This window comes from Notothenia rossii (assembly GCF_949606895.1).
Source record: "Notothenia rossii genome assembly, chromosome: 5".
NCBI lineage: Eukaryota > Metazoa > Chordata > Actinopteri > Perciformes > Nototheniidae > Notothenia > Notothenia rossii.
This window is the reverse complement of record NC_136903.1, coordinates 13,326,177-13,341,458: the sequence shown is the minus strand read 5'-3', so window position 1 is coordinate 13,341,458 and position 15,282 is coordinate 13,326,177. Positions and strand designations below refer to the sequence as shown.

General features: G+C 42.5%; 1 protein-coding gene across 3 annotated transcripts in view; it reads left to right on the top strand.

Moving 5' to 3' along the window:
- LOC307039658 (cGMP-inhibited 3',5'-cyclic phosphodiesterase 3A-like) overlaps positions 1–15,282 on the top strand; it is an 82,691-nt gene that overhangs the window by 30,192 nt on the left and 37,217 nt on the right. For all 3 annotated transcript variants that reach the window (XM_079681922.1, XM_079681921.1, XM_079681923.1), the window contains exon 2: positions 9,460–9,510. In XM_079681922.1, coding sequence (XP_079538048.1) covers positions 9,460–9,510 — 51 coding nt within the window. The remainder of the gene's footprint in view (positions 1–9,459; positions 9,511–15,282) is intronic.

Below are 15,282 nucleotides of genomic sequence, written 5' to 3'. Positions count from 1 at the left end.
ACATTTTCAAATGTTTGATTGTGTTTTGCTGTTATAAATCTTTTTTTTTTACTTGGTCTGAGGAACTATTCTAATTTTTTGAGATAGGATTTTTGAGTTTTCTTAAGCTGTATGCCATAATCAGCAATATTAAAATAATAAAAGGCTTGCAATATTTCAGTTGATTTGTAATGAATCCAGAATGTATGACATTTTTGTTTTTTTAATTGCATTACAGAAAATAAAGAACTTTATCACAATATTCTAATTTTCTGAGACAGTCCTGTATGACTGTATGAAATTAAACTTGCTCATGTGCTAATAAAACCAGTCGCACAATTTATCTAAGTGCAATTAATCAAATATGTTATTGTATGCTCCTTTACAGTACATGTCTTCTCTGCTACATTTGATAGGGAAATATACATTTGACCTCTGAGCGTGTATCTGTCACAAAAAAACATAAACAGATCCAAGAGTAAGTAAGAGGGCTGTTCAGACAAAGCATGAGCGCACTGTGCTGATTAAACTAATAGTGACTGTACAATGTTATAATGTCAGTATTGTGTGGACAACCCACTGAACTACCCCATGTGGCGAATAAACAAATGTTTTTCTTTTTGAATAACTTAAAATTGTGGTATTATTACCACTTTTACTACTTCCATCCCTGGCTTACATACTTATAAGCACAAATAAAGCAAGTATCCCTCCCAGTCACAGTGTGAATAGATGCTCCTCTGCAGCGGGCCTGCAAACAATAACTCTGGGTGGTCCAGTCACAGAGCTGTTGGCGCTTCTCAGAAGAGTTCGACTGAAACCATACATCATGTACCTTTGCCAAAGACCCGGAAACAGTGACAACATATTATAACTACTTTGTCTTTGGTTAGGGTTAGCAGACAACATAGTTTATGTTGTGCATTGCTTGTTAAGCCTCAGTGAGCTCCAGTGCGGGTGTCACCAAAGAAGATAACTTGCTGTCACTCAAGAAGCCTGCAGCCTTTTTCCCCCTTAGCACACTAACCTCTCCTCTCCCTGTTTGCTTTGCCCTAAGCCAGGTTTCCATCAGCGTGATGGTCCATGCTTAATGGCTTTATGCTGTGCCTCATAGAGAGAAGCCCACCAGAGTTTATCAGGAAAGGCTCTCGTTCCCATGTACCTTCCTGGTCCCCGCAGACCCCTGCATTCCTTCTACATGGGGAACTAGAGCCTTCCGGGAATTTTCCTGACAAAGCAAGCGTTTACAAGCTAATGGAGTAAAACCTGCCCATGGGGCTGGCCGGAGCCTCCTCTAGGGGAACAGGCTCTGTGATGCAAATCCTTCTACCTGCAAAAAGAGGAAGCAGAGATTTATGCGCTACACAGGTACACATGCTGTTTATTATCACACACACACTTTGAGTATATCAGTCAGAACATAGGTGCTGTCCCGACTGTATATGTCTTCAGCAGTGATTTATAAAGGATGTAGGGATGTGATTTAAAGGCATATGCTTGAGCAAGCAGTCACTGTCTGTTTGTTTAATGGAGTCCTGTGGGAATCTTGATGGGATTGTAAATGTTCTAGGTGCAGCTGAAAATAGTGGGGGAAATGTGTGTGTGTCTGTGTGTTTGTGTGTGGGTATGTGTGCTTGTGTGTGGGTATTTGTGCTTGTGTGTGGGTATGTGGGTATGTGTGCTTGCGGTCCTCTCTGATGAGCACACACAAAACACAGAACAGAGGACTCGCTGCGTCAGGGCTGTGAATAAAAGATGAAATAATGTATGCACTGGAGGCAGCATGCATGAACACATTTCATACTGCTTTAATAAAATTGCCGTCGACTGAACTCTGTTGTTCTCCAATTCTTATTCTCTAGTCACGTTGTAATTTTATAGCAAAGCCTTAGTCGGATCCTAAAGCTAGAATACTTTAATATCAAATAGTACATTTCCACACGTCACTGTTACGCCAAAACAAACCTCAGAGTGGTTGCTTCAGTTCTCATGCCAAGGTCAGGTCCAAATTGTTTTGTTATTCAACTGTTCATTAACTTTGAAATCCCCTCTTTGACGTAGATCGCCTCCTCCAAAAGAAATATTGCCTTCTGTCGCAGTCAGACTTATGGCTTCATAAAAACATTTTACAGTGGAACTGTTACACCCAGCCCTGTTGTCTGAGACATGCACTGTGCACTGAACCAGAACACATCTATCAAATTCTCATCGCTTAAATAAGACCTACAGTACGAGCAACAAAATAGAGACAAATGTGGCTCGAACCTTTTATATTTTTGTATTAATGTACGCGACTGATCCTGTGGCCTTTTATTATGTAATTCATAAATGTGACAAAAGGTCTTTAAGTAGAGATATACATCAATAATTTATTTTTTTCAAGTGGTTAAATTAGAGTTGGTGGATGATGGGCAAATGCACTATTTATCTTAATGTTGTCCATGTTTTCTGATGAACATGATCCAATGACATATGAAAAGTAGGCAGAAAGTGACCCCTAACCATAATTAGCCGATCAACAAATAAGTTACCTTTGGGGAAATGTCTGGACCACAGGATGAGTGACAGCGCCAAGTTATGTTAGATTTGACTTACTAAATTGTAGTGTCATAACCTATTTATTCTGACAGAACTCTTCCAAACAAGTGTGCTGTGGCCTTAGTGGCTGCTATTGTTGTCATACTGTGCATTGTTTGAATCACCTGGGAATTAAACCACACAAAGCCCACTGGCACCTTGCAGACTGAAATGAGCAGAGTCTTGTTAAACAAACAAACAAGTGAGTGCTGTGTTCCCTTCTGCGCTCTCCAGGCCGCAGCAGTTATCCTGACTGGACCATTATACACTAATGGCGTTGGCATGCTGTTTTGAGGTGGGCTGCCAGGTCTACCCAGCCAGATCCCCTCTTTTTCACCCTGCTGAATGTGCAGAGCTGGGAACTAGAGTGATACAGAAGGAGTCGTCCAGAGAGCATACACAAGGAATAACGGCTTATACATAGATAATATTACAAAACAAAACACATGAGGTTATACAAAATATTTTTGTACTGTTCATTTAGGCTTCAATAGGAAGATATTTGCTTTGTCAGTGGTTGTGACACATTTCGTGCCGTCGGTTTTGAGGTCAGAATATGGAGTACTCCCATTGTGGTTTTCTCTAGGCCATGGCATCCTTTTTGCCCGTGCTTTAACCCTGGGAGAGTGACAGGTCTATCTCTGGTAGAGACTCAAACACTGAGCTTTTAGGATCAGGCTAAGTCTGTCCCAGGAAACGTGAAGATGATAAATCCCATTAGTCACACTTCAGAAATTAGCCGAGTCTGAGGAAGAAAGTGTGAAGAGTATGGGAGGGGAAAACAGAGAGCAGAGTGTGAAATATATCATGATGTACATGTGCATTGTTAACAGGCATGCAATTCTTCATTAAGTGTTCGCTTTACAGGCCGGTGCCTGAGACAGGGATTGCGAGTGTGTGTGTGGATGCCAGCCAACCAGCTTTTATGTGTGCTAATCTTCACAAACACACAAGTGTGTTCCTCATTCCCTGCACATGGCCTCCTCTGCATTGGCAGCCCCCCCTAAATAGTTCCCTTTCCTCCGGCGATGACGCAAATGACCCACAATGACTGACCCCCGCGGTAAAACCTGTAAAACATTAGCCAGCGTGAATAGGAATGGCTCTCCTTACCCCAACCCCCCCCCCCCCCCGCCTACCCCTTCAGCAGGCAGGGAAGGATTTATAAGTGTCCTGCCAGCTGGCTGCTGTTCCCCAGGTGGATGTGGCAGAGCAGGAGGCGTGGCCAAGCTTTCCGAGTCACCTGGACTTAGAGCCAGACAGTTTGGGTCAGACATTTCTGGCTGACTGTATCTAAGTGTCTTTTCCTTCAGTTTGACTGAATACTGCAGCCCTATTAATTCTCAGCACTGTAATGTCTATTTTCCTTTTGCCTTCTAGCATTACCATTGCCTTGTGTCCAATTAAATTCAGGACAGCCTATGAAGCGATTTTCCAAAGAGGGCGCAAATGTAAATGCAAGAGTGGAAAATACAGGGAGTAAGAGAAAGTAACATTAAAGATAGAAAGAATACGAACACACACACTAATTCACTTCTTTAATATCGCTCATTATGTGGAAATCTAGGCTTTTTTTAGCCTGCTATATTGTCAGTGAAGTTAACATAAAATAGACCGTTTCTGTAGTCCATATGCTAAATATAGAATTCTTCAAGGCTGACAGAAAGTCTGTATCTCTCATCTTTTCAGAGTGAGAAATAGATGAAAAGCACCAGGTAGACTAGAGGGTTCAGCTATCAGCGTCCTGCAATACAAGCTACTTTATACAACATTACTTTCTCCAACTGATGCATACAAATTCAACCATTAACCACAAAGGCAATCATGTAAATATACATGTCATAATTCTTTTAAAGAACACTCATAAAACAAAAAGGACTGTTTTCCAAAGAGGATGTGGTACCAGTCATGAGAATGCTTCCACCTGTGGGTGCAAAAGAAAATTACAACTGATTTTAAAAGCCATGATGAGCAATATAGAGTTTACCATGGCACTAACGACCATGAAAGTGAGAACAAGGATCTTTGGTTGCTGCTTTGACGGTGTCCTCACGGCTAAGCCGCTGTAATTCTGAAGCCTTCATACTGTATAGTAAGAGTCAAATCTGACCTACTTTCAAGTGGGTGCGGGGTTCTCTGAGTCAAGCACTGCATACGTCAGAATATCTTTGACAGAGAGCAGTGATAAAAGAACAAAGGTGGAATCAGTAAAAAAATATTCCAAGACCTTGGGGCAGAAAGTGTGAGACAGATGTGTGTAGGTGCACATACTTAAGTAAGCAGATGTGTGAATTCATGACTTTGCAGACCCGATTGTAAGTGAGAGCATAGTGAATTTAATTGGACAGGGAGGTGGTGCATGAAACCCTTGGGTCAAGCTGATAGGAGATCCTGCAGTCTGATCTGCTGGCCCTTCAACACTGCCTTAATTATCCCAAACATACTGTAAGATCAGCATTCTCTCTTTTTCTCCTTCCCTTCTCTAAACCACGAGATCTCTTTTTTTCACTTGGTGTTGTGTCCTCGATGGACTCTGAATTTGGGTCCCAGTAAATCCAGTGCACTAACAAGCTAACATAGATACTGAACATCCAAGGAGACACACATCAACTCCACTCATATGAAGCCAGTAATGAGGGACAAAATAGGACTTGGGAGACAGAGAAAGAATGAAGGAGGCAAAGAAGAATGAAGACCCGATCATGAGTGAATGATTAAGAAACATCGCTAGCAGTTATCACTGGGTTATATTAGGACGAGGCAGCTTCCGGTTCCCTTTCCAGACAGATTTAGAAAAGTGCTCAGTAGTAAGTCGATGACAGGGGCTCATTGGGAGGCTTCAGGATGATCAGTGTGAAAGTGTAGCCCGTCTCTGGGTGCTGCAGCTCCCACCACTTCACACCCACAGGGGAAGTGGTTCTCAACTGGTTACTGGCGGGAGCAAGTCAAACAACAGGCAGGTTCCAGTAGTTTGTTTTTGCTTTGACACAGTGGTGTTTACCCAGCACCTCAGAGGCACGGCAGCTTGCTGTGGGCTGTGGCTCGGAGCCATGGTGGTGGACAGGGCCCGGCTGCTTACTGGCATCCACGCTGCTGCCCTCTTAACACTCTGAGGCAGGCAGGTAGCTCATTTACAGAGCGCAGCAGGCATGTTTTGGCTGGCTTCTTCATCTGACATGTTCACATCATCTACTTGGGAGTATCCTTTCCTTTATTGACCTTATTGCATACACATTTAAACATACTGTCATCATGCTGGACAGTAAGAGACAGGGTTTCTTGTATGAACACACAGGTTATAATCTTAATATGTAAACATCCCCTTATCCATAAACTATTCTACTCTTTTTGTAAGATATTTGGGACAAAATCCAGTGTCCTTGTGTTATGCAATAAAGGATGTTAATCTCATTTTCAACTTATATAAGGTTTCATCAGTCTCTATGTCTGTCCTGGTAGGCACGTGAAGGTCAATTTCTAGTGTTTGGTTCCTGCAAAAACCCTTTTTGTAACAACTATGAAGTAGTATCCTTCTTTCACAGATTAGCAGTTAATCACTTTCCTGGACAAGACAAAGAGGAATTTTTGCATGAACAACACTCACTCTATTTGTTGCTCAGACTGGAGTCTCCTTCAATGACTCAATTGATCCACCTTCACCCCAATACAGTGTCAGTGAAAGGAATGTTGTTTGTGTTCAACAGCAATGTGTCTTTCCAGGAACATTGACTTGGTGATTCACTTTGTGCAGGCTTCATAGGTGGAAAATAGTTTCAAAGAAATATGTGGGCAGTGAGTTCTTTGGGCTACCCACAGTAACCTGAACAAGGTTCCTGGAAAAAAAAACATTGCTGGTGTTGAAGTTCTTTAATGTTATTCTCTAGTCTTGTGGGCACCGTAATGGGGTCTAGTCATTGTTTCGCAATAAGGGGAAGTTCAAATCTAGGTCCAGTCGTAAATTGATTGAATACAAATGTCTAAAAACAAGTGGAAAGTAGAAACAATATTGATCAAGCTTCCAGTCTCTGACACTCCATGTTGTTGGAGCATGAACGCAAACATGACTAAAATGTTTAAGTAAAAGATAAAAACCTCAATACAGACAATGCCACAATCACTTTGTATTATAAATATATTTGTATCAGTATTCAAATGAAACTAAATTGAGAAATGTTGAATATGATATGGTACAGATAATGGTTCACATGAGTTCAGTATGATTTTATCATCTCAAATTTATTTTATGGAAGGTTCCCTTTCACTTGGCAGCACTTTCTATTGCTGTAAGCTGAACTTCACTGTTATCATTTTTTTCCTCTTGTTTGTTTCTTTCTCAACAGTTTAAATCGGGTGGAAAGAAGTAGAGAAAATCTCCACAATGGAGCGAGAGTCCCATAAAAATGGTTGGACCTTATTGAGTGTGTCATGTTGTGCCGTGATTGAAAGACATATCTTCTAAAGACGGTCTATAAATTACCAGCATTGCTGTAAATCATGGAAAGCCACTGCTAGACCTGAAGTATTCCTAGTTATTGGGCGTCATAATGAATCTAGCAGAGGGTGAAACAAAGGGCATAACTTCTACAAAGTTGTTATTTCTCCCAGTAGGTGCACTGAAGCTTTAGGACAAAAACAATTCCATTTGGAACCTCGTCTGTGTTTTTTTGCTTCCTGGAGGGTGTCCATGAAAAACCAGGAGATATCTACGAAGTCATTCATGTGTGGTTTTACCTCTTTAGACATAATATTGGCAGCAAACTATCATATGTTTTTAGTATAATCTCCTCTGTCTTCCTGAGGCAAAACAAGGTAATAACGTTTGAACTGAATTTATTTCCTTGCTTTGTGTCAGTGTTGTTTCTTAAAGTTTTAGCTGAACACACATTACAGTGTAGTACTAGTATTTGTATTGTTGTTGATGTGGTTGTTTGCAGTGATATATACATTGTAGGTTCATTATCAAGTTCTGCTTGGATTATGTTGTATCTCGTGATTTATACTGTTGCTTTTTGTCTTTGAAAAAGGTGAATAAATAGTTTGTGTTACAGTAATTTATTGTGTATTCTTACACCAGGGGTTTGAAGCCTGAAAGCCCTAACACCAAAGCTTTATTTACGAATTCTCCAGCACTTGTCAAACATTCAACACAGTGGCACCAGACTGCATCCACTGTTTGGTTTAGTAAGTGAGTAGTACACCATCCACATGTATTTGTTGATCAAATGTTTTGACCGAGTCTCAAAGGAAACAAACTCCACTGTGGCCTATCAAGTCCCTCTGTGCAAGAGGCTATCTGCGACACTCAGCCTTGATTTTGTGTGGGTTTTTTGTTTTGGCACATCAAAGGGCCCATGTAGACTTCTATGTAGTCTGGTTCTGTCTCTCAGAGCTTGGAGATGAAAGGTTGGGTTGCGTAAGAACGAAAAGGCTGTTTATGTGAGTGCGCCTGGAGAGCCTCACTGATACTAGGAGCTTCTAATGGAGCAGGACTCTGCCGTGACCATGGAGGAGCTGCTGCCAACTCGGTGCTGTAAAAGCAAAACCCAGTCGTCAGAGCAGTAAACTAGCACAACTGGCTGGTTAATACTATCATTCACAGTAATTTACATTTCATACATGAGCCTTTTACGCAGCTGATTGCTTGTTGTCTTCCTTTTCCATCTAGTATGGTTATTTTCATGCATGAGAAGGCACATGCACGCTTGATGGAGCTTGAAAGTGACTCACAGATATTATCATGCTGACAATCTGAGAATCCGAGCTCTTCAGAGCTGCAGTCCACGTGCTGGAAAATGGAAGATAAGTGAAGGAGATGTTGGCTGAGAAAGGGCAAACCCCTCATCTATTGCATTTTCTTTATTTAAACCAAATGTCAAACATTGGAAATGAATATGTGTACATCGTGTTGTGTGTCATAGCTTTAGTGGTGTTTGTTGGTTATTGTAAGGAAATCACAAAAATGCAATACAAAAGGTTTACCTGCTATTTCACCCAGCTTGATTTACAATACTGGTATTTAAAGGCCGTGAAAAGGCATTTCCTTGATTAATTGTCAACTTACATATTTAATAAACAGTGCAAATATACCTGTGTTTTCAGCCGTCAAATATAGACAAACTAAACTACCTTATAATAAGGCCACAGAAGCAGTTACTACTTTTTTTTAAACAAAAACAGCACAGTTGGAAAACACTCAACAAAACAACAGCTAAGTCCAGACAGGCCGTCACACTGGCGACGGAAACCTACTGTTTCCTAATGTTCTCACTCACAGCATGACACAATTCAATGACCTCCTCTGACACAATAAATTACACCTGAATTATCAATTTGGCTCTAATTCTGTGTTTGTGCAGCAGCAATTTGTCACAACGACACGCTGGGTTTCTCAGGGCTTCTCAGTTCTGGGGCAGAAAGCCCAAACACAGGCGGAGGGAGGGAGGGGGGGGTTAATGTTGACTTGGCTCTCCTGCAACGCGAAAATCAGTGACAGAGCTGCACTGATGCCTTCGGTGACTCCCAAGAAAGTGGAAAGCGCGTTTACGAGGCCTGTGGGAGGACACTGTGGCTGGTAATTAGACAGCGTAACAATCCTCAGCCTCCACCAGGCCTCGGGCAGTGAAAAGGAGCTAAAGTAAACCAAACCTGACTGTGAAATTGCATTAGACGTCTGTGCTTAGTGGAAAGTGGAAAAAATAGACAAAACCCTTTTTTGCCTTTTATGAGCGTTTCCATTCCCCCAACACTTCCCAGACTCTGCATCACCATTCCTGCTCCTCCTCTCCTCCTCCACAGCGCAGTATATCTCCCTTACGGTGTTAAAGTTCTGTTGTAGGACGCAAACAGAAACAGGATGTTCTTGACTGTGGTTTTGAACATGTCTCTGTCTCTGCTTTCCCACAGATGCTCCCCCGCTCGGAGTGGGACCACAAGAGAGGCTCCCGAGGATCACAGGTTAGCGCTGTCCACACAAGAAGAGACACACTAACAATAATAATCATAAACAGCTGACAGGAAAACACACACATAGGAATAAGTTCCCTGATCTCCATCACTCGCCTACACACACCTTATAAATGACGCAAATGGCTGAAATATTAACAACTAACAGGCCCGTTCACCCACTCATTTTAGCCCTGGTTAAACAGCATGTCCTGAGGTATCACTACCCACCGGAGTCCTTGTTGTACTCTGTTGGACTAAAGGACACAGGTCTGTGATCTGGCTGTAAGGTGCTGCAAGAGCCATTAAAGGCAAGGGAATTGATTCTAGAGGCACTCGGACATAGAGGGCACAGATTGTAGAGGGCAGACACACACCGACACATCTTTGAGATTACATTTCCCATCTTTCGGGGGGAGAATGTGTGTGTGTTTGGGAACTGGTGTATTGAGCTGCTACACAGCGACATGGCATGGCTCTGCAGAACAGGAAAAACAAACAATGCCCTTGGCTTTGGCATGGCCATATGCAGTATGTGTTCTGTACTTCATGTTCTACTATCTGGAGGATATCCTTTAGAAACGATGAATAGGCAACACGTCTGTGCTGACACTGTGTGCTTGGGTAGCAATAAATGCTGCAAAGTTGTGGTTGGGGTGAAAATCAGGGGATTTTTCTTGAATAGCGATCGTAGTGCAGCACACAATTTGGCTTGAAATTAAATTACAGACTGTAATTTCCTAGAGATGCTAAGACTCATATATCTGTTCGCAAAATCAGCCTCAGAGCATTATCCCCTTTGAGGGGAGACATTCTCAAAGAGCCGGTTACACTTTTGAAACTTCTTCCAAGGCTCATATCAATTTGTTATGTGTGGTTAGTAGGCAAGCACATATCCTTTGATTGATGCATTCCCTAAGCTGCCATTAAGGTTTTTTTTCGTTTGGATTGGTGCTCTACGTTCGTCACTGGAATCCTGTAACAGCCCGGGGACTGAGAAGATGTGTAAGAAGTTGAGGCTTATGTTGGAATCTCTCTCCATCTCGTGGCTATTTTCCCTTGGCTCTGCTCTTTTGGACCAGGTTGTTGGTCAGAGAAGCTGGTAGCGCTGCACTGTGCCATGGCACCTCGCAGAATAAATCACACACTCCGCTCTTTAGTCAGTGACCAGAATGTTTGCTTGGTCTTCAGTGTGTCATAGTAATGCACACATTAGCTCATATTCCAAACCACATATCTTTATTATTTTTTCTTCGCGAGCACCCCTGTCCAAAGCATGCGTGGATGTTTTAGCTCAGGAATTGACACTGAAGTTATGTATGGAAAGAGCTATTTAAATATTTGTTTTTCGACTTGGAAACACATTGGTTTTGGAACATTACCCTGGGAGATTATCGCAGAAAAGAGTGTTTGTAGGCCTGGATCTTGTGGCTGTTATTCTAAGTTACAGAAAGGCTGGAAGAGTGGTCTGTGAGGCAGACAAGCCATGACATTGCAGTCATGTTGAAGATTTCTTAAAATCACTGTAAGCACTTCACAAACTGAGGGTTAGGAGGTTAAAATAGGTCACTGACCTTTTTCTTGTTGGATCTATCATGATGGGCGAGAGTATTTTCTAATTAAATTGGGTCCTCTGGCAATACTGAAAAACTACCTACAGGTTTGACTTGCGTATTCTGCCTGGGAGATAATTGGATCTGCCACAAATGATACGGACACATTAGCAGTTTTCAGCCTCTTACTTTTGATAAAGTGCAGAAAGTATAAAATGTCTAAGCTGGTGCCATTTCTCAGATGAATAGATTGACATTTAACTTGGTTTAATTAATAGCATGCATATTCAGTTTGCAAGATGTTTAAAAAAACTTGTGACTATGCCTGCTGCTGCTGCTGATGGATAATATGTGTAACCACTAGTATCATGCGGTTAATCCTCACTCATTCATCGTCTAGCAAAAGCAATCTGTTTTACCTCATGCATCTCTTGTGTTTGCCCTGTCCTTTATGCTGGCGTTTCTCCTACCCATACTGGTCTGCCTGTGTCTGTTTCTGTAACTCAGTATTTCTTTTTATCTTACTTGGCTTCTCTTCTGGAATCAAACACCCTGAAATATGCTCAGGGAAAAACAAGCCTCTCTTTGGAGATGAGATGGCTGCATGTTAGGGGTCAATTGGCTTGACCTTTCCCAGTAAATCTTTAATGAGGCAGTTATTCTTTTTTGTTTTGTTTTGATCCCCCCCACACCCCCTTTTAATAAAATATGTAATAGCGTGTAATTGGATCCTGGCTGCAGCCGAGGACCTGGCTCAGCGCAGCTTCGGTCTGAGCTGACGGAGGGGTTGTGAGGGTAGTCGGGTTGCGGTTGGGGTGAGTGTTTTGTTGGGAAGTGGGAAGCTGGTGGGCGTAGTTTTGGCTGTTGGAGCTGAGGCAGGGAGCGAGGAGTGTCTCGGCGGAGTTTAGTGTTACCGTTGTGCTGTGATATCATTGCTCTGTTGTTTTAAGTAGAGAACATCATCATCTCCCAGGCTCCTCTTCAACTAATCCATCTCGACAGATGTAATCAGGGCCATTACACTAACTGCACTGCCACTGAAACAGAAAACTGCACAGTAATGATTTTTGAAACATGCAGAGGGTTCTGTATAAATTAAATCAACCGAAGAAAAAATAACAATTATTTTAATAATAATAAATTCCCCAGCTTCTTGCTCAGCACATTCCCATATTTCTTGAAGTGTGCGAGGATGTGTTTAGGAGGTTAATTGTAAAATACGTGTATGTATCTGTGTGCTGTCCTTTAGAAAGAGCCAGAGTTGCTCACATTATCGAAATGTGTTTACTAAGAGAATGAAATGCCTTTCATTCTGGAGTAGGCCCCTGAGGCATTTGTCCAGTCTTTAGCGCTCCGGTGGGATACATTATATTCTCACCATTGCACAATTTTAAAAGTCCTCATATCAATGGTATTTTACTAGAGGCTAAAAGGGCTGTATGTTTAGATGAGGGAGCCAAGGGGTTAAAAGTGCATACGGTGGACCATCTCAGAAATTACAAAAATGTGATCTCTGTTGTGTTTACCATTAATAACCATCATTAGACAGGAGGATCAGAGTTTGTTTGTTGCATCAAATGCATTTAATCTTTCTTCTGGATAGCCATTTGCCAAAAACACGTGGAAACATCAGGAATACCAATAATCATATTTGAATGACTCAGTGTTGTTGCAACAAGTAAATGGGTACAAGAGGAAATATTGTAAATGTATGCACTCCAGAATTTAACATATTTAATGTATTTTTACGACTGCATTTTACACTGTGTGGTTTGAGTATAGTTATCATAAACCTTTTGTTAATAAGGTTTTAAAGGTCCCATGTCATGCTTTTCTGGTTATTACCAGTCCCCTTGTGTGTTATGAAGTGAATACACATACTATACAGAGATGCTGTATGAGGAACCAATGTGAGTTTGGAAAATTGCACAGTATAAATCTATTTTATTATACCTCAACAATGGAATTATGATCAGTAGAAATGGCCATGACATGGGACCTTTAAATTAAATGTTTCTAGTCAGTGACATTCACTCTTTAAATCTTCTGCACTATCCAGACTAAACCAGCACCACGACTTATTTGCAAATATTTCATCAATCTTTGGTTCACCTTACTGCAACTAAAGCTGCACATACAGCGGAGCTGGCCATGGCCCTTTCTCATTTCATCAAATCCCCCTCCTCGGTCCTCCGGTAGTGACCCGGAAAATGAATTTCAGCACGCCATGTTGAAGGACATCTAATTTCTCTAAATACACTCCGAGGATCGAGCGTTGAGGAGGCTCTCTGGAGGAGCTATAACCAAGGATACACTGATGGGTCCTCCACGGCTCCTCTGGATGCATTTCTGGGAACAGAGATGTTTCAAAGAGTCGTGACGCACGGCCAGACTTATCTCAGCCAATGACAGCTCTGCATGCATCCACTGGATATTATTTTAGTATCTGCTTTCATCGCGACGCAATGTTTACAGTGAGAACAGCTGTGAGGTCCGTGCAGAAAGCAGAGCAGTGTGTATAATATATATCACTCAGTATAACAGGCACATTACTCTCTGTATTTGCTTTAGTTTAGTAGATATCTACAAACAAAGAGTCGATTTTTTTTTTGTAAGACCATTTAGTGCTTCACATAATAAAATACACAACGGCTATAGCCTGATTATATGCTTTAGGAGCTGTAGATGTGTGTGGTGTAGGTGTGTGTGGTACAGTGTGTGCGTAGATGCAGCGGACAGACAGGTCTCAGTTGGTTTGGTGTCCTCTGCCTACTTTGAATACTTGTAAATACAACTTTTGGCCCGTAATTTATTTTCCTCATTGTAGCGACCAGAGAGGTCCAGTCTCCGATAGTGTTACGTGTTACAAGCTGGCTCTGCTTGTAACATAAGGACAACAGTTCCACACAGGAGTTGCCCGAAACAATCATTTATTTTAACTAACAGTGTCTACAACCAACAATAAAACAAACAGAAGAGCGGTGTCCTGCTGCACCGAGCAGAGCAGCTGAGAGAGAGCGAGAGCCTGTTCTGCAGCCCTCTTATATCCTGGAATCAAGGGCCACAGGTGAGTCCCATCACTGCTGATTACAAGAAACACACAGGTTACAGCAGCCCCACCTGATGGACAACCACAGGGTTGTCACCCCCCCCCCCCCCCCCCATAAAAGAAGTGTCCCCAAGACACTGAAACATCCAACCCAATAACAGAGCTTATACATGAAACATACATTTTACCACTGCCTACATTCCACAACTCAGCAACTCAGCAACCCTGGCACCCTGGAAGCAACTAAAGAGCAGGAATACACTGGAAAAAAGAAGTGAAAACAGGCACAAAACCCCCTTAAGGTACTGCTCTCGACAAAGCATCAGCCATCACATTTTGGGAACCTTTGAGATGTCGGATGTCCAACTGGAAAGGCTGTAGAAACAGGGACCATCTCATTAACCGCTGGTTTGGGTTTGGTGACTTCCTCGGCGTGGCGAACCTGGGACAAGAGCTTCACCAACTCACTACGAGAGACAGACAATGGAACAACAGGCAGCGAAAAAACAGCATTCCCCAAATTGCCTTTTGGGCCTTGCTCTTTAAAGGCCTGGGCTCGTGTTACTGCACAAGGTGAAAAAAAAATGAGTTACATGCTAGAAATACCTTTGTCCGCTTTTTCTCAGGGTCAGCAAGTTCTCTCACCACTGGCTTTGAGGATACCACTGCTGAAGGAAGCACATCGGGCCACAGTCTGCCACCAGCCAAATCATTACCCGGGATGACTGCCACTCCTGGAACAGGCAAAGAAGGCCGGACTCCCATGGCAACCTCGCCCTGCCCCAAATCACAGGACAACACCAACCGATGCTTTGGAGCAGACAGCAAATGCATCCCCATTCCCCTAGACAATACACAACTTCCAGTGTCAGTTTCCGAGGAAAATGGAAGAACACCCTCACTTATGTACGAATCCAAAGCACCCGTGTCTCTCAGTACCTTAACAAGGAGTTTCTCGCCACTCGCTTGCAAAGACACATAACCTTGACGTATGAAAGGGGAATAACCTGGATCAAATTCCTCTGCTGCCAGGGAGGGAGGAGGCTTCTCCTCCTGCAGGGCTAGTCCCAAGTTAGAAACCGCAGCAGCAACTGGTGGCGGGGTGCTATGGAGTTTAACCGCAGCTATAGCCTCATCCCTAGCAAGCTTGTGGGCAGTATGGAGTTTAACCGCAGCTATAGC